This window comes from Scyliorhinus canicula, chromosome 9, assembly GCF_902713615.1.
Source record: "Scyliorhinus canicula chromosome 9, sScyCan1.1, whole genome shotgun sequence".
Taxonomy (NCBI): Eukaryota; Metazoa; Chordata; class Chondrichthyes; order Carcharhiniformes; family Scyliorhinidae; genus Scyliorhinus; species Scyliorhinus canicula.
In genome coordinates this window covers 88,481,030-88,506,453 of record NC_052154.1, presented here as the reverse complement: position 1 = coordinate 88,506,453, position 25,424 = coordinate 88,481,030, and the positions used below count along the sequence as shown (strand labels likewise).

The 25,424-nt window shown below is 48.3% G+C and overlaps 2 protein-coding genes across 2 annotated transcripts in view; one reads left to right on the top strand and one right to left on the bottom strand.

The window, feature by feature from the left end:
* Positions 1 to 7,723, top strand: part of LOC119971515 (lysosomal protective protein-like) — a 30,743-nt gene extending 23,020 nt beyond the window's left edge. Inside the window, exons 9-11 of the mRNA XM_038807136.1 lie at positions 891 to 1,053; positions 2,409 to 2,498; positions 6,176 to 7,723. Of these exons, the coding sequence (XP_038663064.1) occupies positions 891 to 1,053; positions 2,409 to 2,498; positions 6,176 to 6,259 (337 nt within the window). The 3' untranslated portion in view covers positions 6,260 to 7,723. The remainder of the gene's footprint in view (positions 1 to 890; positions 1,054 to 2,408; positions 2,499 to 6,175) is intronic.
* Positions 7,724 to 17,000: 9,277 nt separating this feature from the next.
* slc38a7 (solute carrier family 38 member 7) overlaps positions 17,001 to 25,424 on the bottom strand; it is a 59,482-nt gene continuing 51,058 nt past the window's right edge. Inside the window, exons 6-8 of the mRNA XM_038806008.1 lie at positions 24,634 to 24,830; positions 23,547 to 23,601; positions 17,001 to 17,963 (exon numbers count right to left, since the gene is read on the bottom strand). Coding sequence (XP_038661936.1) covers positions 17,861 to 17,963; positions 23,547 to 23,601; positions 24,634 to 24,830 — 355 coding nt within the window. The 3' untranslated portion in view covers positions 17,001 to 17,860. The remainder of the gene's footprint in view (positions 17,964 to 23,546; positions 23,602 to 24,633; positions 24,831 to 25,424) is intronic.

Below are 25,424 nucleotides of genomic sequence, written 5' to 3'. Positions count from 1 at the left end.
AGGGCTCAGATGACGGTGGCCAGGATGAGTAGATTTTCTGAGGGGGTGGAGGATAGGTGTGGGCAGTGTGCGGGTGGGCCCGCGAATTATGTCCACATGTTTTGAGGCTGTCCGAAGCTAGAGGGGTTGTGGTGGGGGTTTGCTGATGTTATGTCTGAGGTGTTGGGGGTGAAGGTAGTCCCGAGTCCAGAAGTGGCAATCTTTGGAGTGTCGGAAGACCCGTGAGTCCAGGTGGCAAGTGAGGTCAACGTGCTGGCCTTTGCTTTCCTGGTACCTTGGAGACAGATCTTGCGCTGGAATGGAGGGACAGGGGGGTGAGGGGGTTAAAAAAGGAGGTAAGGGAGGTGAAGTGTAGCTGCAGGGAGAATGGACGGTGTAGTGTTTGATATTTATTTGCTATGTGAATTCCTGTTTGCTCTCTTTTTGGTTGTGGTTGATATATACACACACACACACACACACACACACACACACACACACGCTGGAGAAAAAAAATTAAAACTTGTTTTGTAAGAGAGAAAATGAAGTCAAGTATCAGCAACTGGAATGCTCCAATTACCTGAATTTACAAGTGGGTGTTCAATACGAGCAATAACAAAAGGCCATTCAGCCCCTCAAGCCTGTCAGCCATTCAATAAGACCATGACTGATTTTGAATTCCATTTAGCTGCCTTGGTTCTTTGACCCTTAATCCCCTTGACTAACGAAAATCAAACTTACTGAGGACTCCTTTATAACTTTAAACACCTCGATTAGACCATGCCACCAGTGGTTTACTCTAAATCCTTCTAATTAGATCCTTCTAAACTCATGAACTGAATCTTGGATTAATTTTGAGTTATTTATTGTACTTTATTCAAACTTGAGCTAAACATTCTCCTCCCCTGCAGTTCAGTGGTTAGTGACAGCTACCATCGCATATATAACAACATGCAAGACTTCTACCTGAAGCTGCTGAGCAAGGGTCTCCGTGCGTTGGTTTACAACGGGGACACTGACATGGTCTGTAACTTCCTGGGTGAAAACTGGTTTGTGCAGTCGCTGAATCAGAAGGTACGTATTTGATACTCAGACTTGAGCTTAGATGTTCCGAATTGATTTATAAAGTTCAGTGACTCTGTAAACTTTTCAGGTTTTAATATTGTTATCATCACATTCTGTGCTCAGTTAGGCAGCTGATCCAGCTCTGGGTGCGGGGCAGTGGAGATGTTTGTAGTTATGGAATGGCAGTTAATAAGTGGGGGTTTCTCTGTGACTGATCACTGACCCCTGTGGATAGAGTGTGGATGTGGTTGTGGGGTGAGGCCTGGATCGACGATAAAGAGTCTGCTGAGGTTTCAGTTTTTATTACATTTACAGGATGTTGGTGTCACTGGCTAGGCCAGCATTTATTGCCCTAATTGCCCTTGTGAGGGTGGTGGTGAGCTGCCTTCTTGAACCGCTGCAGTCCATTTGGTGTAGTTACATCCACAGTGATGTTGGGGGTGGGGACGGTGTTCCAGAATTTTGACCTGGGACAGTGAATGAACGACAATATATTTCCAAGTCAGGATGGTGAGTGAGGGACTCGGAGGAGAACCTGCAAGCGATGGTGTTCCGATGTATCTGCTGCCCTTGTCCTTCTAGGTGGTAGTGGTCATGGAATTGGAAGGTGCTGTTGAAGGACCAAGGTGTATTATTGTACCATCTTGTTGATGGTACACACTGCTACTACTGTGGGCCTATGGCGGAGGGAGTGGATATTTAAAGTGTTGGATGGGTTTTAGTGTCCTGGACGGTGTCAACATGCTCACCAAAAGAAGGCTGGTAGTCTTGGGAAAGGCGTTAGACTTGTGCAACTGAATCTAAACAAGGATCAGTAACCTCAGATGGAATGGTGCAGAGAGTGGGATAAACTCTTGTTAATGAAAGAGTTAAGCAGTTTACACCTTGCAGATGGGACTGTGCTGTGATCCCAGATGCTGACATGAGCTCAGCACTCCCAATGCCCCATCTACATGAAAGGTCTATATCGACAGAATCACCCTGACACTGGGCAGGATTTTCAGCTATTCCTACTGGCAGATCACACAGTCCCACCAATGGTGATCCCCCATCGCGGGTTCCCTGGTGGAGGACAACCCCAACAATGGGAAATCCCGTTGACAGTAGCGGGACAGGGTGATTCTGCCACCAGCGGGCCACCTCCACCACAGGAAAACATGCCAAGGGATGGGTAGAAAATACTGCCCACAATCTCGGAACTGTCCCTCTCACGCTAATCTCAGAATCTGCCCAGCAGTGTGTCTGTGAGCAAGGTCTCTTACAGGTCATTATATAATCTCCAGCTTGTGCGGAGGGCTTTGAGCTTCAGTAAGAGGTGTGTCATTCCCAATGAATTATTAACTCACTGGCTGTTTCACTTCCAGAAAACCATGGACTACCAACCATGGATTTACAATAACCAGATAGCAGGATTCCATGAGCGATATGGAAACCTCACCTTCCTGACTGTCAAGGTAATTCCCGCTTCTTTACATTGCTTTTCCTTTCGATCTAATCTAGAATCATGGGCATAAAAGTGGAATCTGCACCTAGAAATAAAAGTGTAACACGAGACCAGACACATTCTGATTCCACATCACTGAATGAAGCAGAGTGATTGCTATAGTTAATCTGTAAGAAGTCTTACAACACCAGGTTAAAGTCCAACAGGTTTGTTTCAAACACGAGCTTTCGGAGCACGGCTCCTTCCTCACCTGAAGAAGGAGCCGTGCTCCAAAAGCTCGTGTTTGAAACAAACCTGTTGGACTTTAACCTGGTGTTGTAAGACTTCTTACTGTGCTCACCCCAGTCCAACGCCGGCATCTCCACATTATAGTTAATCTGAGATAGAAAGAAAAACTTGCATTTATATATCACCTTTCTTGACCTCAGCCTGTCCCAAAACACTAAAGTTAATTATTTATTTTTGGAATTCAGTTATTGTTGTAATATAGGGGTCACAGCAGCAAAGTTGTGCCCAGCAAGTTTCCAGAAATATGATCAAGACCAGGTAACCTGTCCTGGTGACCTTGCTTCAGGTAGAAATATTGTCCCAGACACAAGGCAGAATGAACCCATAAGAGACCCCACTCCCCTCCCCTCTGATGTTGACCCTTGTGATACTCAGCTTATGTACCCACAAACCTGTTCTGCCGTTCAATGAGATCATGGTTGATCTGTGGCCCCCACCATCACATACCCGATGTGCCTCACATCTCCTCTTACATTTTTGCGAACAGGAATCTATCAATTTCAATTTTAAAACGGAAAAGGACGCCCAGTAGGACACATTCCCCCAACATGCTGTGTTAACACAAGATTATTACAATGACATAGCTCTTCCAGGGGCTTCTTCCGCCTGGTTGAGGCTCTATAAAATGAAAACTTGAAAAAGATTTTTTTCCATCGTACTTGTGGCAATCTATATCCAACAACCTGCTCAGAAAACCCTGCTCATATTTTGAAAGCAGTGTCAAATTGCACCACAGCAGCTGAGACAACCTTTAAAAAATTCCAGAATCCAGATCCAGTTTTCTCCTTTGCCAAAAACTATTAATTCTTCTTTGAGCTATCATCTACCCGTGTACAAATTTTGGTGACATTTTTCCATTCGTTTTTATTATTTGCCCAACTTGAAATCCATTTGCCACAGTTTTTCCCATTCACTTTATCTATCAACATCTCTTTATGATGTTATGCTTAATTCTACATTGCTGCCTATCTTTGACAGCAAATTTGGATGTGTGACTTTCTATCACATTATCTAAGCCATGAATTAATAGTGAACAGTTGAGGCTCCAATACAGAACTTAGCCGGACCCAACTAGTTACATCATGTCACTTTTGAGTAACTAGCTAAATAAAGGTCGTTGGCCATTCACACATATTTCACAAATGCTGCCAGACCTTCTATTTCTAGCATTTTCTGTTTTTATTTCAGATTTCCAACATCTGCTGTATATTGCTTTTGTGTGCCTGTGCATTATTTAAATTAGTCTCCTGCTGGTCAGCTGATTTCCTAATCAGGACAATAATTTACCAGCAACTTTGGTTAACGGTCTATTATGAGGAAGGCTATCAAGTGCCTTCTGAAAGTCCATATAAATAACATCCATAGACATTCCCCTGTCCACTACTTCAGTTGCATCTTCAAAAAATGCAATTAGAATCGTCATGCATGACTTTACAAATCCATGCTGACACTCTGATCAGCTGAAAATTTTGAATGTGTTCAATCAATTCCTCTATCCTTAATTACAGATTTGAGCAAATTCTCAACCATTGATGTTAGGTTAGCAAGCTTATAAACCCCTGGTTTCCCCTAATCTTTGTAAAATAGCAGAGTGACATTCACTATTTATCAATCGAGAGGAATGGTTTCCAAATCGAATGAACTTTGGAAGATTGTAACTCGGGAATCTACAATATTCACCCCCTACTTACCTTAAACCCTGTGGTGGAAACCTTCTGGCCCTGTGGATTTGTCTCACATCAGTATAAATATGTCCTTCATTACTGTTATATTGTTTATTTAATTTTACTGGGTCAATGCTTTGTGCCTTTGCCAAAAACTATTAGTTCTTCTTTGAGCTATACTCTACCCATGTACCAATTTTGAAACAATGGTTCAATATTAAGTTTCCTCGGAATTAAAAATGGAATCCGGGGTCCCATCAGGGGCTGGTTTAGCTCACAAGGCTAAATCGCTGGCTTACCAAGCAGGCCAGCAGCACGGTTCGATTCCCGTACCAGCCTCCCCGGACAGGCGCCGGAATGTGGCGACTAGGGGCTTTTCACAGTAACTTCATTGAAGCCTACTCGTGACAATAAGCGATTTTCATTTCATTTTCATTTCATTCCAGAATTCCCAATTTTCACTAATGCCTTTTTAATAGGGTGGGCTAGTTTGGATCAAGAGCCCACAGCCTCCACTCCCGACGTAGCTGGCAGCAGTCAAGGAATGTTTTCTCTCGGGCCTAGGAGTTTCAGTACTCTAATGGATGCATGGGCAATTTTGGCTTGGCTGAGAGCCCAGAAGTCCATCTATCCTCTCCCATCTCATCATCCACTCACTCGTCCATACATTTATCCACTCACCCACCCATACATTTGAGACTTTAAAAACCTACCTCATAAAATGAGGTCTCCATCAGTTTTCTCCTGGATGTCTGCATCGAAGATTTGTTGTTCGAACTGCGATTGGAGGTCCTAGCTGAGAGGATGCAAAGACAGAAGCATGCAATGATCCCTGCAATCAACATTAGCACTGTTTGGAAGATCAAGCACATTATCTTGTACTAACCTTGAAAACCAGGGCAGCATTTTAAACACTTGTAACCTCAAGTTTAAAGGAACCAATACAAGTCTCAGAAACAAAAAAACAGCAGCTCCTCGCTCCTCTGCACAAAATTGCTAACTTTTCCAATCAGTGCTACCACACATGCCATCTCGCACTGATCACTGTTGTACCCTCCCAAGAAACTCAACCCCATCATACTCCCCCCTCTTTCGTCTTGCACTGACTCTAACACTCCACCTTCCAGTCTATTTTAATTCTCTCTGAAGCTTTACTGACAAGGCGGACATTTATTGTCCATCCCGAGCTGGCCTGAGATGTTGGTGGTAGACGCTTGCCTTGATATACAGGCATCCTCATTTTCTGTAGTTTGATACTCCCAAAATCTAGAGGGTCGGCATCATCCCGTCTCTGGTTATTGTTCTTTGTTCCTGTCCCATACTCCAATCCTCACCTGGAATTCTCAGTAAAAAGGACAGTATCGATTAGGAGGTCGGAACTCATGTCTCCCATCAAGGAGAAATGGCTCAACTCTTTGGAAATTGCAAATCTACCTATAGCAGTAACATTTGTGATCGGATTTGCGTGTTTGAATATTGGTTAGCTGGTTGGCACAGCAACATTGTTAACAATAAAATTCACTGTTGCCCAGTTCCATCTGTGATGTCACAATATTCAGGCAAAGTGTCATGGAATTGCTTTATGACATCACTGATGCAGTGCCTGGCAACCAACCTCCCTGGACGCTGATTATTATGGGCTGTTTCTAGTTCAGGAACGGAAGTGAAATTGGTGTGTGGATTAGAATTACCAGGGTGATGATGATCCTAACTCTTCATTCTCTCTCTTCCTCAGGGAGCTGGACATTTGGTACCAGAATGGGCACCAGCACGAGCCCTGAATATGATTCGGTCCTTCCTCGCCAATGCTGCGTACTGATAGGAACACCGTCTTGCAGTTCCAGCGCGTTGCTTTGCTATCTTGTGCCTTATTCTCATCTAATTGTTAATTTTCTATCCCTCTCTCTCACATCTCAATGGGATTTTAATAATAATCTTTATTATTGTCACAAGTAAGCTTACATTAACACTGCAATGAAGTTACTGTGAAAAGCCCCTAGTCGCCACACTCCAGCGCCTGTTCAGGTACACTGAAGAAGTCAGAATGTCCAATTCACCGAACAAGCACATCTTCCAGGTCTTGTGGGTGGAAACCGGAGCACCCGGAGGAAACCCACGCAGACACGAGGAGAATGTGCAGACTCTGCAGAGACAGTGACCAAAGCCGGGAATCGAACCTGGGACCCTGTTGTCGTGAAGGAACAGTGTTAACCACTGTGCTACCAATTTATTGTCACACCGGAACCAAAGCAAACCGCACGAAGGGAAAAACACTTTGCCTAGTAAGAGAGATTCGATCAGAATACCAACTCAAGTGAGAGAAGGGTTGCTGTCAATAATCAGAGAACAAGAGAAGAGAGCTCAAACTGACGGTAGTTCTCAATAAGGGAACCCTAAATTTTCTTATTCCTATTAAAGTAACCGCGGTCAGTGTTCCTGGGACTGTCTGAAACGCATGCTTCAAGAGCCATTCCCACACCCTGGTTATTTTCTGTTCGGGCTACTCACCATCACTGGCTAATCAGGGTATGGAGCAGCAACCAGAAACAAAATATTGGACCAAGCACAATGACCATTAGAAAAAGATAAATCTCCCCCAGAGGGCTATTCAGAACATCGCACATCACGCTTTCATGTTGGGTTACAGCGCTGCCCTGGGAATCAGACCCCTCCTCACAGCCCAGTGAAAACCTTCGACAGGGAGGGTCCCCTCAGCACGGTCTGGAACAGGGCCGTGTGTACACAGGAATTCCACTTCAGGCCAGTCTGGGGCCCTGTGTACACAGGGAGCCACCTCAGCCTAGTCTGAGATCCTGGACTGGATTCTCCGACCCGCCGGCGGGATTCTCCGTTTCGCCAGCTGGTCAATGGGGTTTCCATCGTGGGGAAGCACCACACCGTCGGGAAACCCCCGGGCGCCGGCAAAACGGAGAATCACGCGGCGGAGAATCTCGCCCCCTATGTCTACAGGGAGTCCCCATTGACCCACCTGGGCCGGTGTGTACACGGGGAATTCCTCGGCCCAGTGTGAGTCCTGTGCTCAAAGGGAGTTCCCCTCAGTTCAGTTCACCAAGTTTGTTGCTGTTGCTATGTTGAGGTAAAAATCCCGTTTTGGAATGTGGCTTTTTGTAATTTTGGGATTGCTAATGATGGGCATGTCCAAGTCAATCAGTTCCCTGCTGGAGCTTTTTAATCAGCTTTTCAAGATAATTGTTAAATGTGATTGTTAACAAAAAGTGAGAGTGTGCTGAATAAACTCAACTTTACTTCCTCCAGAAAATAACTGTTTTTAAAGATATTTTTTTATTCAAGGCTTTTTACATATATCCACAAAATATAAGACCATAACATCAAGCTGAACAAATCACAAATCCCCAACCTCCCCGATAACACACCACCACATCCCATTGTCCTCTTTTGTTACCCCCTTATCCCCCCCCCCCCCACGCTGACCCCTCAATCCTCCGTGAAGAAATCAATAACGGCTTCCACCTCCAGGTGAACCCCTCTACCGACTCCCGCAAAGCAAAATTGACTTTCTCCAATCGCATGAATGTTGCCAGGTCACTCCCCACACCCCCCGCCTTCAGCAGCTCCAAGTCCCTCCAACGCAACAAAATCCACCTCCGGGCTATCTGAGAGGCAAAGGCCAGTACATCGGCCTCTTTCCCCATCTGGACTCCAGATCGTCCGACACACCAAATATCGCCACCTCCAGACTTGGCGCCACCCCCACACCCAGCACCTTGGACACCAGAACCCCCTCGTTCTTGGACACACCCAGAATATGTGAATGTGATTCCGGGTCCTCCCACACACTGCCCACACGTCTTCCACCCCCACAAAAAACCTGCTCATTGTCACCACCATCATGTGGGCCCTATGCACCACTTTAAACTGGATGAGGCTTAACATCGCACATGACGAGGACACGTTCACATCGCACACAAGGTCGCATTCACCCTCTGCAAGGCCTCTACCCACGTCCCAGCCCGCACCTCCCCTCCCAGCTCCTCCTCCCACTTGCACTTAATCTCCTCCGCCTGAGCACTCACCCTCTCCATCAATTCCTTATAAACATCCGACACCCTCCCCTCTCATCCTCAGACAACCACTTGTCATGCAACCCCGGAGGCAGAAGCCATGGGAAGGACGGCACCTCTCTCCTCACAAAATCCCTCACTTGCAGGTACTTAAAGGCATTCCTCTTAGGCAACTCCTACAATTCCTCAAACTCCTCCAGTCCCACAAACTTGCCCCCCTATAAACAAGTTCCGAAAATACTCCATCCCCACCTGCCGCCACCCCCAAAACCTCGCATCCGACCCCACCTACACCTACACAAATGTATGGCTGTCGCATATCGGCACCCACAGCAACATGCCCTCCAACCCGAAGTGTTGCCTGCACTAGCTCCACACCAGAAACGCCAAAACCACCACTGGGCTCACAGAGCACCTGACTGACAGGAAACGGGAGAGGTCCCAACAGAACGTGATGGGAACCTCATTTCCCATCACGGCGCCGCCTCCATCCGCCCCCAAACCGATCTCTGCTCCACAGCCCATTTCCTCACCATCGCAATATTCACTGTCCAATAGTAATTCATCAGATTCAGAACAGCAGGCCCCACCCCCCTCTCCAGGAACACCTGCCTCACCTGAATTATTGGAGCTGGTTTAGCACAAAGGGCTAGATCGTTGGCTTTTAAAGCAGACCAAGGCAGGCCAGCAGCATGGTTCAATTCCCGCACCAGTCTCCCGAACAGGCGCCGGAATGTGGCAACTAGGGGCTTTTCACAGTAACTTCATTTGAAGCCTACTTGTGACAATAAGCGATTTACATTTCCTAAATACCTAAAACCCGCCTCCACCAGCCTGAATAACAATTCCCCCAGCCTCCTCTCCTGCCCTCTACCATTGATCGGGACACCTCACTCTTTTCCATGTTAGCATGTACCCCACAAACTGGCCAAAAATCTCCATAATCCCTCCAATGCTGCCCACCGGGTCCAAGATGTATAACAGATCATCCGCACATAGCAAACTTCTATGCTCAGCACCTCCCAGCTCAATCTTTCCGTTCCCTCTACGCCCCTAAGCACCATTGTCAACGGCTATATTACCAAGGTGAAAAGCATCGCTGAGAGCAGGCACCCCAGCTGATCTCACGATGTAACCCAAAGTACCCCAAACTCATCCCAGACACTCCACCGGCACCCTGTACAACAGCCAAACCTAATCCACAGATCCCTGTCGAAACCCAAACCACCCCAACACCTCCAGCAAATATGCCCACTTCACCCTCCAAAATCCTTCTCCATATCCGTTGCCACCACTACTTCTACCACCTGTCTCTCCGAGGGCATCATAATTACATGAAGCATCCTCCACACATTTGCTGATATCTGCCTTCCCTTCACAAATCCTGTCTGGTCCTCGCCTAACTCCCCTGGCACACAGTTCTCTATTCGCGATGCTAGCACCTTTGCCAACAACCTTGCAACAACATTCAGCAGTGATACTGAGTGATACGACACACACCGAACTGAGTCTTTATCTTTCTTTAAGATCAGGGAGATGGACGCCTGTGACAATGTTGGGGGGGGGGGGAGCTCCCCTCTATCCTGTGTATCATTTTATGTCCTCACCAACAGCGGCCCCAGCTCCACACCAAAACTTTTATAAAACTCCACTGGGAACCCATCCGGCCCAGGGCCTTCCCTGTTGCAGTGCACCCAAGCCATCCATTACCTCCCTTAATCCAATCAGGTCCCCCAGCCCGAGCCCTCTCTCCAAGTTCACCTTAGGAAACTTCAACCCATCCAGGAACTGCTGCATCCCCTCCTCCCCAGACAGGGCCTCCAACTGATACAGCTTCCTATAGAAAGCCTCAAATGCCCCATTCACCCCCTCCGGATCCATCACAACCTTATCCCTCTGATCCCTCACCCGACCAAGCACCCTCGCCACCGCCTGCTTCCTCAAGTGATGGGCCACTATCCTGCTCGCCTCTTCCCCGTACTCGTATACTGCTCCTCTGGATCTCCACAACTGTCCCACTGCCTTCCCCGTGGACACTAACCCAAACTCCATCTGGAGTCTCTGCCTTTTCCTCAATAACCCCTCCTCCAGTGCCACCGAGTACCTCTGATCCACCCTCAGAATCTCCTCCACCAGCCTCGCCCTCTCCACACCCTCCACCCTCTCCCTGTGCGTCTGGATCAAAATAAACTCCCTGACTACTACAGCGTGACAGCTGTGATCTCACCCGCAACGTTCAACTCCACATAGCCCTGGATGGCGGCCCTCACCAGTTCACACACCCTCTCATCCGCCAGCAGCCCCACATCTAACCTCCACTGTGGCCACTGGGCCTCCCCCTTCAAATCCACGCAGCGCGGAGTGAGGTCAGAAACCACAATCAGCGAGTACTTAGTCGGCCACCCCCGCCAGCAGTGTCTTGTCCATCACAGAAATATCAATCCAGGAGTACACCCAGTGCACAGGGGAGAAGTATGAAAACTTGTTCGCCCTGGGCATCCCAAACCTCCACGCCCCCCCCCCCCCCCTCACAACCGCATGCGCTCCATGAACCCCCTCAACTCTCATCACCACCAACAATTTATGTCTCGACCGGTCCAAACTTGGATCTAGGACCGTATTGGAATTGCCCCTCATAATCAGCCATTACATGTCCAGGTCCGGGATCCTCCCTAACTCTCACCTCAAAGTCCACATCATCCCAATCCAGGCGTAAACATTCAACAGGACACCGACATCCCCTCCAACTTCCCACTGACCATCACATACCTACCCCCGGATAGGGCAAAATGCTCCCCATCTCAAAAGCCAAAATTAACCAACGTCGCCACCCCCATCGCCTTCACATCCAGCCCCGAGTGTAACATCTGTCCTGACCATTCCTTCCTCAGCCTCGTCTGATCCCCCAACTTCAGGTGTCGCCTGCAAGAAATACAACGTCCGCCTTCAAACTCCTCAAATCTGTGAAAACACGCAATCGTTATACCGGCCCATTCAACCCTCTCACATTCCACCTGACCAGCCTGGTCAGGGGGCACCCCAACCCCCTCTCCTGCCGATCAGCCATACTCCTTTTTAAGCCAGCCCAGCCCTCATGTACCTCTCCAAGCCCGCCCCTATCGATGTCTGCTGCCATCTCTCCCTTCCCAACTGCACCACACCAACCACACCCATGTCAGCAACCCTCCCCCACTACCACCAACCAGAAAACCAACACCAACGCAACCCCCACCCCCCAACCAGGCCTTCCTCCTGGCAACCCCCCCCCCCCCCACTTCACTCCTGTTAACTTGCCTGCCCAGCTAGCATGGTGGCCCTCTCCTCATCCTTCCAGTCCACCCCTTCCCAGAATCCTCGCAACCACCAACAAAGAGAAACAAAAGGCACACCCAACATCCCCACTCACCTGTTGACACCCACCCCAATTTACCCACGCCAATGTGCCCAATGTACTTCTCCAAAGTTAAATGTCCTCACACTTCTCCCAGTCCATGGTCCCTTGTTCATCGCCCCTCTGGTGAGTTAAAATAAAATTCCTGTTTTTGATGCGTAACCCACAAGCAGGCAGGGTGCAAAATCTCTAACTTCACCCCCTTCTTCAAGAGGATGCCTTTATCAGTTTGTCCCCGGCCTTCCATTTAGCCAGCTCTGCACACAGATCCTGGTAAATCCACAGCTCACTCCCCTTCTAGCTGCATTTCTTGGTCTGCCTTGCCCACCTCAGGATCTTCTCTTTACCCAGAAACCAATGCAGCCTCACCACCATCGCCCTCGGCGGTTCCCCCACCTGCGGCCTCCTCCTCAGCGCCCTGTGCGCTCAATCACTTCTTAGGGGCGGTCAATGGCCCCGTCCACCATCAACTTCTCAAGCATGCTTGCCACATACTTGGTGGCCTCAGCTCCCTCGATGCTTTCAAGCATCCAGACAATCCCCAAATTCTGCCTCCTGGAGTGTTTCTTGAGACCCTCCAATTTCTCTCTCAGACTCATCTGGTTGCTCAATACCATCCTCTCTACAGCGAGCTCAGCCAATCCTCTTGCTCCCCCATTGACCCCTCCACAATCTGGATTGCTAGGCTCTGAACCTCTTGCCTCTGCTCGCTCTATCGCCAGCCTAAGCGGCTTCACCACTTTGGCCAAATCCTCCAAGACCCCATTCCTCTGCTGTTGGAATTTCTTATTTAAAATCTCCGCCAGCTGCTCCGTCGACCACTGGGTGGGCAGCGCTGCCCCCATGTGCTCCACCATCTTCACCTGTGTTGCACCACAAAAACTTTCTTGCTCCAACTGCTCTCTCTTTCTCACGGCACTTCTCACCCGCTGATCCATACACCAGAGAAGTATTACCTTCCCTGGGCACTCACACACCTTTTGCCCTCAAATACCACACCATTTGTATGGGGAAGGACCGACAAATCCACCTTGAGCAGGAGCCACCAAATGTGAGACCACTCACTCCACAGCCTCCACCAGAAGTCACAGAAAATAACTTTTGATGCTTTTAGTACACAAGCTGGTCACCACACTACAGGAAGATGGGATTGCACTAGAGAGGGAGCAAAGGAGATTCACCAGGGTGTTGCCTGGACTGGAGCATTTCACCTGTGAAGAGGGGCTGGAGAGGCTGTGGTTGTTCTCCATAGAGCAGAGAAGGCTGAGGGGAGATCTGATTTAGGTGTCAAAGTCAGGGGGACAGATTTAAGGTCAGGAGCTGGAGATTTAGAGGTGATTTGAGGAAAAGCCTTTTCACCCAAAGGGTGGAGGGAATCTGGAACACACTGCCTGAAAGGGTGGTAGAGGCAGGAACCCCCACAACATTTAAGTAGTATTTATAGGAGCACTCGAAATGCCATCACAGGCAAGGCTACGGACCAAGTACTGGAAAATGACATGAGAATAGATTGGTGCTTGTTGGCCAGCTCAGACTCAATGGGCCGAAGCTGGGCATGGGATGTTAGGTAATGAGGAAGGTCCGTGGCCATGAATCTGTAATCTTGACGAGGAGTGTCTTAAGAACAGACGGCAAAAAGGCGAGCTAAACTCATCCTTTGGGTGTCCCAGTGTGCCTTTTTGATTCTAAATTCTTCCCTATGAAGTGAACAAAACATCTGTGTTCATCTCCATGTGAGGGGAAGAGTGCTCCTCTGGGCCCTCCCCCACCCCTCCCAGGGGCGCCACTGTGAGAGGTGGGCAAGAAAGAGGCAGCGGGGATGAGTGCTTCCCAGAGCCCCTCAGAGCTCCTTCAAGGTGTTGAGGTATAACACAATGGTGTAACACTCCTTTAGTACTGAAGTATACTGCCAACCTGGATTACACATTTGGCCTTCAAGGTGACAGAGCTACCAGTCAACTAACAATTCCCATAAATATCTACTCCAAACATAAAAGCACCAAATAATCAGGGGAACGGAGAGACAGGAGTGACATTTACTCCCGGCCAGACCACACAATTCACTCCCGCCCAACACCAGCCTGGCTCTACCTCCTGCCCGCTCAGGCTAGAGAGCCTCTTCCACTTCCAAACAACCTCAACTCTCCCCTGCCTCAATCACACATGCTGGAAAACCATCAAGAGGACTCAGAGCAACCCGTGTCAACACTACAGGATGACGGATGTTGATGAACCAAACTCTAGGCAGTTTGATCACAATGCATACCAACAATTAACCTCAGTCAATCTGGATCTCCTCTCCAACCTGCGACTCCTGGTTCATGATGTGATGGAATAACGTGGCAGAGTATGAATCGTGGAGTACTCGGTGTTTATTGAAGTCTGACGATGCGAGAGGTTCAGTTTCAGCACAAGGAGCCACACAGATTGAAGAGGCCGTATGCACTCCTCAATGCATGGTAACAATGTACGTGTGCGTGGGGAGTTGAGAGCCAGTGTGCAGTTTCCTGAATGGGTCGCTGGATGAAAGGTCAAGCTTCCCCAGTCCAAGGTCTTGGTGACATTCAGCACCTGGGCACTATCACAAAAACTGGGTACAGGAGGTTAGGTAATGAGGAAGGTCAGTGGCCATGAATCTGGCAGGAGTGTCTCAAGAGCGGTTGGGGAAATATTAGCTAAACTTGTCCTTTGAGTGTCCCAGTGTTATCTCTGCTTGGAGAGATTTAAGTCAACATTTTCAGGAATTTCTCTCTGGATATTTCTCCTACGGGGGGGGGGGATGGGTAGTTGAAGAAGGATCATTACCCAGGACGCCAGTACTACCCCACAAGGTGGGCTATTTAGCCGAAACTGGCAGAGATGGAGCCTCACCTGAAGGACATCAGCTCTCATGTTGCATTGCCTCTTCACTGAAATCTTGGCCTAGATTGCTCTCCGATAAGTAGCACTTTCCAGCAATTGATAGCAATCAGGAATCCCGGTCTTCCTCCACCTCCCGGCCCATGGAAAGCTAGTTGCCTTTACTTAGCACCTTTAACTAGCAAGACATAACAAAGCACTTCAGAGAGGCTGATCAGACAATTTCTGCCACCGAGGAACACCAGGAGATATTAGGATCTGGTCAAACAACATGTGAAAGGGGGAAGAGAGGGAATTCCAGAGCCCAGGCTCCAGATAGCAGAAGACACAGCCACCAATGAAAGGGTGATGGAAATGGGGGATGTGCAAGCGGTCAGAATAGGAGAAATACAAAGGTCTCAAGGTGGGGGAGGGGTACACTGGAGATTAAACTGATAGGGAGCAGCAATGGAGGAACTGGATACTATGCTGCGATTCTTAACCCAGTGCAGTCCAAGGATTGAGCCTATGGTTGAGTGCTGATTTACAACCCAAATCGGGTAGGTATCACTCACTGCAGAATAAGCAAATATTTCCTCAGGACCTGTAATTCTTCGAATTAAAGTGTGTTTAGTGAAAAATGGGCATTTTGCAAAAGGTTGAGAATGATCAGACAGCAGCAGTGATTTGCATTATCAAACGCTGCCTTTAAGTGTCCCACAGTGGCTACAGGTACAGGCTGGCTGACTGAGTCAGTGTGTTACAGAGGACAGGCCCCACTGAACACAGAGACCAGGTTACAGCTGTGAACCCAAACCACTGGAATCAGTGGTCGGCAGTCACCTGATTCTGCCGTTAAACCAACCCTCTCTGACTGTTCAACAGTCCTGAATCACAGCTTCCTCCCTCTGTCAATCCTTTCAGCGCTGCCCTCCCTCCCCACCGGTGGGAGACATAGGCAGCAAATGGGTCACTAAAGACCATCGTGAGATTTCGGCAAAGCACTTTCTGTGGATTGCATTCCTGATCTCCGATTAATATTTTTCGACACAGAGAGGACAAAATCTTATCAGCCATGATCTTATCAAATGGTGCAGCAGGCTTGAAAGGCCTACTCCTCCTAATTCATATATCCATGCGGCAGCACGGTGGCCTAGTGGTTAGCACAACCGCCTCACTGCGCTGAGGTCCCAGGTTCGATCCCGGCTCTGGGTCACTGTCCGTGTGGAGTTTGCACATTCTCCCCGTGTCTGCGTGGGTTTCGCCCCCACAACCCAAAAATGTGCAGAGTAGGTTGATTGGCCACGCTAAATTGCCCCTTAATTGGAAAAAATAATTGGGTAATCTAAATTTATTTTTTTTTAAATTCATATATCCATGTGTATGTAATACTAATCTTGGGGCAAAATTGGTGAAACTTAGTGACAACAGCTACTCAGGGGCTGGCACTGTGGATGCCAATTCTGTGGCTAAGAATGGAACTGATCCCTGGTGACTGGGAGGGAGAAACCAGGGAGGTTGGATTTTTGTTAACGGCTCATGGGTGTTACTGGCTGGGCCAGCATTTATTGCCCATCCCTAACAGCGCTCAAGAAGATGGTTGTGAATCACCTTCTTGAACCTCTGCAGTCCATGTGGACAGACAGAACCATAGAATTCCTACAGTGTAGAAGGAGGCCATTCAGCCCATCAAGTCTGCACTGGCCTGCTGAAAGAGCCCCCTACCTAGCCCCATTCCCCCACACCATCCCCGTAACCCTACCTACCCTACACATCTTTGGACACTTAAGTGGCAATTTTAGCATGGCCAATCCACCTAACCTACACATCTTTAGACGCGAAGGGGCAATCTGTAGCATGGCCAATCCACCTAACCTACACATCTTTAGACGCTAAGGGGCAATCTGTAGCATGGCCAATCCACCTAACCTGCACATCTTTGGAATGTGGGAGGAAACCCACGCAGACACGGGAGAAAGTGCAAGCTCCACACAAACAGTCACCCAAGGTCGGAATCGAACCCTTGCACTGTGAGGCAGCAGTGCTAACCACCGTGATTCCTGAATATTACATCTCCAGGTACTGGGTGAGTTCGCGATCAGACGTCCCGATTATCCCAGAGGGAAATGCCTTCCAAAGAGCTGGTTTTAAATTTCAATCTGATCAAAACATCAAAGCTGCATAAGGAGCTGGATAAGCAAACAATAGCTCAACATGGTGACAGGCAGGGCAGTGTTAGTGCCGCAGGGTCTGTGATGGCAGGGATTAGTAACACGCTCAGGGAGAGAGAGGGTGCTTGGTGTTTTAATGAGGGCTGGCCCCATTCTCAACTGCTGTATATAATGCTGCCAGAATGGCCACAATATTTAGACGGAAACTGTTATGTTAAAAATCTCACCATGAAGAACAGATTAGAAAGCTTTCACCAACATTGTCACAATTCACACCATCATGACAGGCACTATTTAACTCTGTGGCTTCGGCGCAGGTATAAAGGTCTGGGTTCAACTGAAAACTCTTCCATCCAGGTCAAAAAAGCTCACATGATGCACCATCTCATCTGGTGAGACTGAACGGCAAAGTTGTTCAACTGAAAGATAAACCTCATTCTGAGAGAGAGCTCTCATCAGCTAGTTTCTGCATCACAGAGTCCCAGGACCAAAAACAGAAGTCACACATCTGGCCATACAGGTGTAAATCAAGGCATTATACTGAGCCAGGTCTTCAGGGGTGGGAAGAGAGGAAGGAGGGGCTGGGGAGATGCCCTTAAAGTCTCCTGTGACCACCGCGCCTGCTGCACAGCAGTAACTGGATCACTGCCCCATCGCCTCAGCTGGGGATGGAGCTGCTCTGGAGTAAACGGACCTCAGGGGGGGTGCAATAAACCGTCACAAATGAGTGTTTAAGTGTCAGAATCCCCCAGACTGTAACACTCCTCGCAGGAAATACTGTAGCACCAAGATTATTGCAGATACTGATCAAGCCATGACAGAGACAGCTCTAATTGTGTCTCAGCTCATGGGCCAGGCAAAGTCTTTGTAAACATTGTACTGATGATAACAATTCAGTTCCCTGAAGACTGGGTCAATCGGCCACCAGCCTCTTGTGTAAAATGTTAGAAGGGATTGAAGAGGGAGCCTGCAGGGGGTCAGTTATGTAGGTCCTGGTAGATAGAGTTCGCTGTGCTCTGACCAAAGATAAAGACTCCCATACACATCATGAGGATCCCGCACAGCACTAAAGTCCACCAGCTGGTGTGAGACAGAAAGAAACATCCAGTTAGTGACAGAAACTCATTCAGACACCAAAATAAAACATATTTTTAAAAAATCAAGTTGGCAAATTAATGGAAGGAGTTACCCATCAAACCTTCAATATCTTGTGAGGGTCATTCCCGCTTATTCCCTTAGTTCCCCTTTCTTTATTTTTGTTGTTATCATTTTTGATCCACGAATGCTTAATGGGCATATATCTCAATGGGCATATATCTCAATGGGCATATATCTCAATGGGCATATATCTCAATGGGCATATATCTCAATGGGCATATATCTCAATGGGCATATATCTCAATGGGCATATATCTCAATGGGCATATATCTCAATGGGCATATATCTCAACGGGCATATATCTTAACGGGCATATATCTTGGCGTCAAGTAGCAGAGAGAATGAGGAATTCAAAAAGTTACAACACTGTTCACTCTGCTGCTTTGGACAACAGAACTCAGGCTTCTCGGCACCCAAGCGATATGGTGGGACTCGGATCGATTGATTGGCTGGTGGCCAATGAATTGGCCAAAAGACTGTATTCTGCCTGGTAACAGGTGGTGATTGGATCCTGCCCAGTGGGATAGGTTCCAGAGACCCAAGGAAAGCAGAGCTTGAATCTTGGACACTCACAGGAAGGACCTGCTCTTCTCTCTCTCCAGAAAGGCTGTGAGTTGCTATAACTTCAGAGATCTGAATGAGTCTCCAGAGAAAACCATTACAGGCTGCAAGCAGAGACCTGGTTCTGAAAGCTTACTTTGAAGGAAGGTCTGCAGAGACAACCATCTGAAACAAAGACTCTTTTTACCTTTACACCCCTCTCCTCCCCTCTGCGTCTATGTCTGTCTTGTGTGCGTGTATTTATTAATACATATATTTTATATATATATAATATATAGAGAGAGAGAGAGGGAGAGTAGGTCAAGTTAAAATGGGGAATAAGAATCAGATAATAATTAACCAGTTGTATTTGCTGCATATTTCATTAGTTCTTGTTTTAAATAAAAAGTGTGCTTAAATTTACAAACCTGGTGACTGTAATTATTGGGCAGCCAAGGGCCAAAGACTTTGGTTTTTTTCTAAGAATTATTGGTTAATTCACTTGTGTTGCGACTCCAGGTCAGATGAGGCTGGAATTGACCACGCACTAGTGTAATCAGTTTTAACAATCTCCCAACTCTTGACACCATGTTATCCCCCTTTCCAGTGAAGGAGCAGCAACTACTCAGACAATCCCAGTGTACTCCTCCCCCCCAGTCTACAATCCCAATAAACCCCTTCCTCCAGTCTACAATCCCAATAGACCGCTCCCCCAGTCTACAATCCCAATAGACCGCTTCCCCCAGTCCACAATCTCACTAAACCCCTTCCCTAGTCTACAATCCCAATAAACCCCTTCCCCCAATCTACAATCCCAATAGACCGCTTCCCCCAGTCTACAATCCCAATATCCTCCTCCCCAGTCTACAATCCCAATATACTCCTCCCCAGTCTACAATCCCAATAGACCGCTTCCCCCAGTCTACAATCCCAATAGACCGCTTCCCCCAGTCTACAATCCCAATAAACCCCTTCCCCCAGTCTACAATCCCAATAGACCGCTTCCTCCAGTCTACAATCCCAATAGACCGCTTCCCCCAGTCTACAATCCCAATAGACCGCTTCCTCTAGTCTACAATCCCAATAGACCACTTCCCCAGTCTACAATCCCAATAAACCCCTTCCCCCAGTCTACAATCCGAATAGACCGCTTCCCCCAGTCTACAATCCCAATATACTCCTCCCCCAGTCTACAATCCCAATATACTCCTCCCCAGTCTACAATCCCAATAGACCGCTTCCCCAGTCTACAATCCCAATAAACCCCTTCCCCAGTCTAATCCCAATAGACCGCTTCCTCCAGTCTACAATCCCAATAGACCGCTTCCCCCAGTCTACAATCCCAATAGACCGCTTCCCCCAGTCTACAATCCCAATAGACCGCTTCCCCCAGTCTACAATCCCAATAGACCGCTTCCTCCAGTCTACAATCCCAATAGACCGCTTCCCCAGTCTACACTCCCAATAGACCGTTTCCCCCAGTCTACAATCCCAATAGACCGCTTCCCCCAGTCTACAATCCCAATATACTCCTCCCCCAGTCTACAATCCCAATAGTCCGCTTCTTCCCAGTCTACAATTCCAATAGACCCCTTCCCCCAGTCTACAATCCCAATAGACCGCTTCCCCAGTCTACAATCCCAATAGACCCCTTCCCCAGTCTACAATCCCAATAAACCCCTTCCCCCAGTCTACAATCCCAATATACTCCTCCCCCAGTCTACAATTCCAATAGACCGCTTCTCCCAGTCTACAATCCCAATAACCCCCTTCCCCCATCTACAATCCCAATAGACCGCTTACCCCAGTCTACAATCCCAATATACTCCTCCCCATCAATCAGTTTTAACAATATCCCAACTCTTGACAACATGTTATCCATCTTTCCAGTGAAGGAGCAGCAACTACTCAGACAATCCCAGTGTACTCCTCCCCAGTCTACAATCCCAATAAACCCCTTCCCCCAGTCTACAATCCCAATATACTCCTCCCTCAGTTTACAATCCCAATATACCACTTCTCCGGTTTACAATCCCAATATACCACTTCTCCGGTCTACAATCCCAATAAACCTCTTCCCCCAGTCTACAATCCCAATATACTCCTCCCCCAGTCTACAATCCCAATAGACCGCTTCCCAGTCTACAATCCCAATAGACCACTTCCTCCAGTCTACAATCCCAATTCAATCCCAATAAACCTCTTCCCCCAGTCTACAATCCCAATATACTCCTCCCCCAGTCTACAATCCCAATAGACGGCTTCCCCCAGTCTACAATCCCAATAGACCGCTTCCCCCAGTCTACAATCCCAATAAACCCCTTCCGTCAGTCTACAATCCCAATAGACCGCTTCCCCCAGTCTACAATCCCAATAGACCGCTTCCTCCAGTCTACAATCCCAATAAACCCCTTCCCCCAGTCTACAATCCCAATAGACCGCTTCCCCATCGACAATCCCAATATACTCCTCCCCATCGACAATCCCAATATACTCCTCCCCATCTACAATCCCAATATACTCCTCCCCATCTACAATCCCAATATACTCCTCCCCATCGACAATCCCAATATACTCCTCCCCATCTACAATCCCAATATACTCCTCCCCATCTACAATCCCAATATACTCCTCCCCATCTACAATCCCAATATACTCCTCCCCATCGACAATCCCAATATACTCCTCCGCATCTACAATCCCAATATACTCCTCCCCATCTACAATCCCAATATACTTCTCCCCATCGACAATCCAAATATACTCCTCCCCATCGACAATCCCAATATACTCCTCCCCCAGTCTACAATTCCAATAGACCGCTTCTCCCAGTCTACAATCCCAATAAACCCCTTCCCCCAGTCTACAATCCCAATAGACCGCTTACCCCAGTCTACAATCCCAATATACTCCTCCCCATCAATCAGTTTTAACAATATCCCAACTCTTGACACCGTGTTATCCCCCTTTCCAGTGAAAGAGCAGCAACTACTCAGACAATCCCAGTGTACTCCTCCCCCCCAGTCTACAATCCCAATAAACCCCTTCCCCCAGTCTACAATCCCAATATACACCTCCCCCCAGTCTACAATCCCAATAAACCCCTTCCCCCAGTCTACAATCCCAATAGACCGCTTCCCCCAGTCCACAATCTCACTAAACACCTTCCCTAGTCTACAATCCCAATAAACCCCTTCCCCCAATCTACAATCCCAATAGACCGCTTCCCCAGTCTACAATCCCAATATACTCCTCCCCGAGTCTACAATCCCAATAAACCCCTTCCCCCAATCTACAATCCCAATAGACCGCTTCCCCCAGTCTACAATCCCAATAAACCGCTTCCTCCAGTCTACAATCCCAATAAACCTCTTCCCCCAGTCTACAATCCCAATATACTCCTCCCCCAGTCTACAATCCCAATAGACCGCTTCCCCCAGTCTACAATCCCGATAGACCGCTTCCTCCAGTCTACAATCCCAATAGACCGCTTCCCCAGTCTACAATCCCAATAGACCGCTTCCTCCAGTCTACAATCCCAATAAACCCCTTCCCCCAGTCTACAATCCCAATAGACCTCTTCCCCCAGTCTACAATCCCAATATACTCCTCCCCATCTACAATCCCAATATACTCCTCCCCATCTACAATCCCAATATACTCCTCCCCATCTACAATCCCAATATACTCCTCCCCAGCTACAATCCCAATATACTCCTCCCCATCGACAATCCCAATATACTCCTCCCCATCGACAATCCCAATATACTCCTCCGCATCTACAATCCCAATATACTCCTCCCCATCTACAATCCCAATATACTCCTCCCCATCTACAATCCCAATATACTCCTCCCCATCGACAATCCAAATATACTCCTCCCCATCGACAATCCCAATATACTCCTCCCCAGTCTACAATCCCAGTGGGTAGCACTGTTGTTCCACAGCTCCAAGGTGCCAGGTTTGCTTCCCGGCTTGGGTCACTGTCTGTGCGGAGTCTGCATGCCCGTGTGTCAGCGTGGGTTTCCTCCGGGTGCTCCGGTTGCTTTCCACAAGTCCCAAAAGACGTGCTGTTCGGTGTATTGGACATTCTGAATTCTCCCTCTGTGTACCCGAACAGGGGTCGGAATGTGGCAACTAGGGGCTTTTCACAGTAACTTCATTGCAAGGTTAATGTAAGCCTACTTCTGATAATAAAGATTATTAAATTAAATTAAATCAATAGACTCCTCCTCCCAGTTTATAATCCCAATAGATTTCTCCCAGTTAAATATCCCAACAGACTCCTCCCCTGTTTACAATCTCAAAAGATTCCCCCCGCAGTCTGCAATCCCAATAAACTCCTCCGCCGTCTACAATCCCAATAGAGTCCTCCCCAGTTTACAATCCCAACAGACTCTTCCCCTCAATCCATAATCCCAATAATCCCCCCCTTACAGGCTACCATTCCAATACACTCTCTCCCCCCCCCCCCCCCAGTGTACAATCCCAATAGATTCCTCCCTTCAGTTCATAATCCCAATAACCCCCCCCATCCTCACCACAGTGGGCTACAATCCCAATACATCACACCCCCTCGGCTACAATCCCAATACATCACACCCCCTTGGCTACAATCCCAATCGACTTCTCCCCATGTTTAAAATCTCAATAGACCCCTCTGCTCAATCCATTGTCCCAATAGACACCCCACCCACTACCCCCAGACTACAATCTCAATACACCCCTCCCCCAGTCTCCAATCCCAGATTCTTCAAGTGAAGTTGTTATTGGAACATAGTCATTTTGTACACCCCCGTCGACACAAAATAGAAATTCAGCCGAGGACACTGGATTCTTTGAACTTGGAGCTGATGCACGTGGCACTGAGTGAGACCCCTCTACCAGTTTACAAACCCTATAGACCCCTCTGCTGGTCATGTGCCCAGGGTGTGAAGTTCACTCACACGGTCAATGTTTACCTGGCAGAGCCGACTTGCTGGATTTCCGCGAATTTTGCCTCAATCAGACAGAGTCCTAAAGACAAAGAACAGCACATTAACGAGAGGACGGAGAGAACCCATCTCCACTGCCTCTTCAGGAAGTGCATTCCCGATCACAACAACTCATAGAAATCTCTTCTCCAGACTATTGTTTGCCAATGGTCTTGAATCTGGGTGCTCTGATCAAATCTTTACTTCATCTGCTTTGTTCTAAAGGATATAGTCTGGGTTTCTCCACATCTGTGACATTCCTCATCGCTGGTACCAATTCAATAAAACATCTCTGCATTTGTTTTTTTTTTAAAATAAATTTAGAGTACCCAATTATTGTTTTCCAATTCAGGAGCAATTTAGCGTGTCCAATCCACCTAACCTAACCTGCACATCTTTATGTTGTGGGGATGAAACCAACGCAGACACGGGGAGAATGTGCAAACTCCACATGGGCAGTGGCCCGGGACCAAGATCAAACCTGGGTCCTCAGCGCCATAGGCAGCAGTTCTATCCATGCGCCACTGTGCCGCCCATCTCTGCATTTACATAGCACCTCTCACAACCTCAAAGCATACCAAAGCACACCAAACTCCCACACTTTGCACCCAAAGTACTACTGAAGTATGGTCAGTGCACAGAAAGACTCTACAAAGAGCAATGACCGGATAAGGTCGGCAGATTTCCTTCCGTAAAGGACATTAATGAAGCAAATGGGTTTTTACAAGAACTTAATAGTTTCATGGTCACCATTATTGAGACTAACTTTTCAATTGCAGAACCTAAATTTCTCAGTCACCGTGGTGGGGTTTGAACTCATGTCTCTGAGTTGAGTCTAGGAACAGACCCACTATGTTACTGCACCCTCCTGCTGCAGCTCCACAACAATCTCTGCACTATGAGACACTGGGGGCAGATCACACCCTGCCTATTTGTTGCTGAGCACTCCCACCTGACCCTCTTAACTATCTCCCCTCCCAATTTTCCCCAACTCCTTCCCAATGCCTGTGGCCCCTGAACACCTCTCATCCCATCACTCAGCCACGAATCCATCCAACCCCAGCGAGTGCTGTACCTGGGAAAACCAGGATGAAACAGGCAGCCAGTCCTCCAATCACAGAGATCACTTTCCCGATGTCAGGGATGAAAAGTGCCAACACCAGAGTCAGGAAGAACCAGATGAGAGTCTGCAGAATTCGACGGCGCCTCTCCAGGGACATGTCCACATCCTCACCCTTAAAACGAAGCCAAAGGCCCTCAATCACTGTCCTGGATTGGAGAAACATGAAGCAACAGTCAGCGGTTGAGGGGGGTGGGTGGTTGGAGAGCCGAGAGGGAGGGGGAGAGAGAGAGGGGGAGATGTCCTGGACTGGAGAAACAGGAAATAACAGTTGGCGGTTGAGGTGGATGGGTGGTTGGAGAGACGAGAGGGAGGTGGGGAGAGAGCGCAAGAGAGATAGAGAGAGAGGGAGAGAGAGAGAGGGTGTTGGGGAGGGGGAGAGAGAGGGTGTTGGGGAGGGGGAGAGAGGTGGTGTTGGGGAGGGGAGAGAGAGGGTGTTGGGGAGGGGAGAGAGAGGGTGTTGGGGAGGGGGAGAGATAGGGAGTTGGGGAGAGGGGAGAGAGAGAGAGAGAGGAGGTGGGGAAGGGGAGAGAGAGGGAGGTGGGGAAGGGGGGAGAGAGAGAGAGAGAGAGAGAGAGAGAGAGAGAGGGGGCGGTGGGGAAGGGGAGAGAGAGGGAGGTGGGGAAGGGGAGAGAGAGGGAGGTGGGGAAGGGGGGAGAGAGGGAGAGAGAGAGAGAGGGAGGTGGGGAATGGGAGAGAGAGAGGGAGGTGGGGGATAGAGAGAGAGAGAGAGAGAGAGAGAGAGA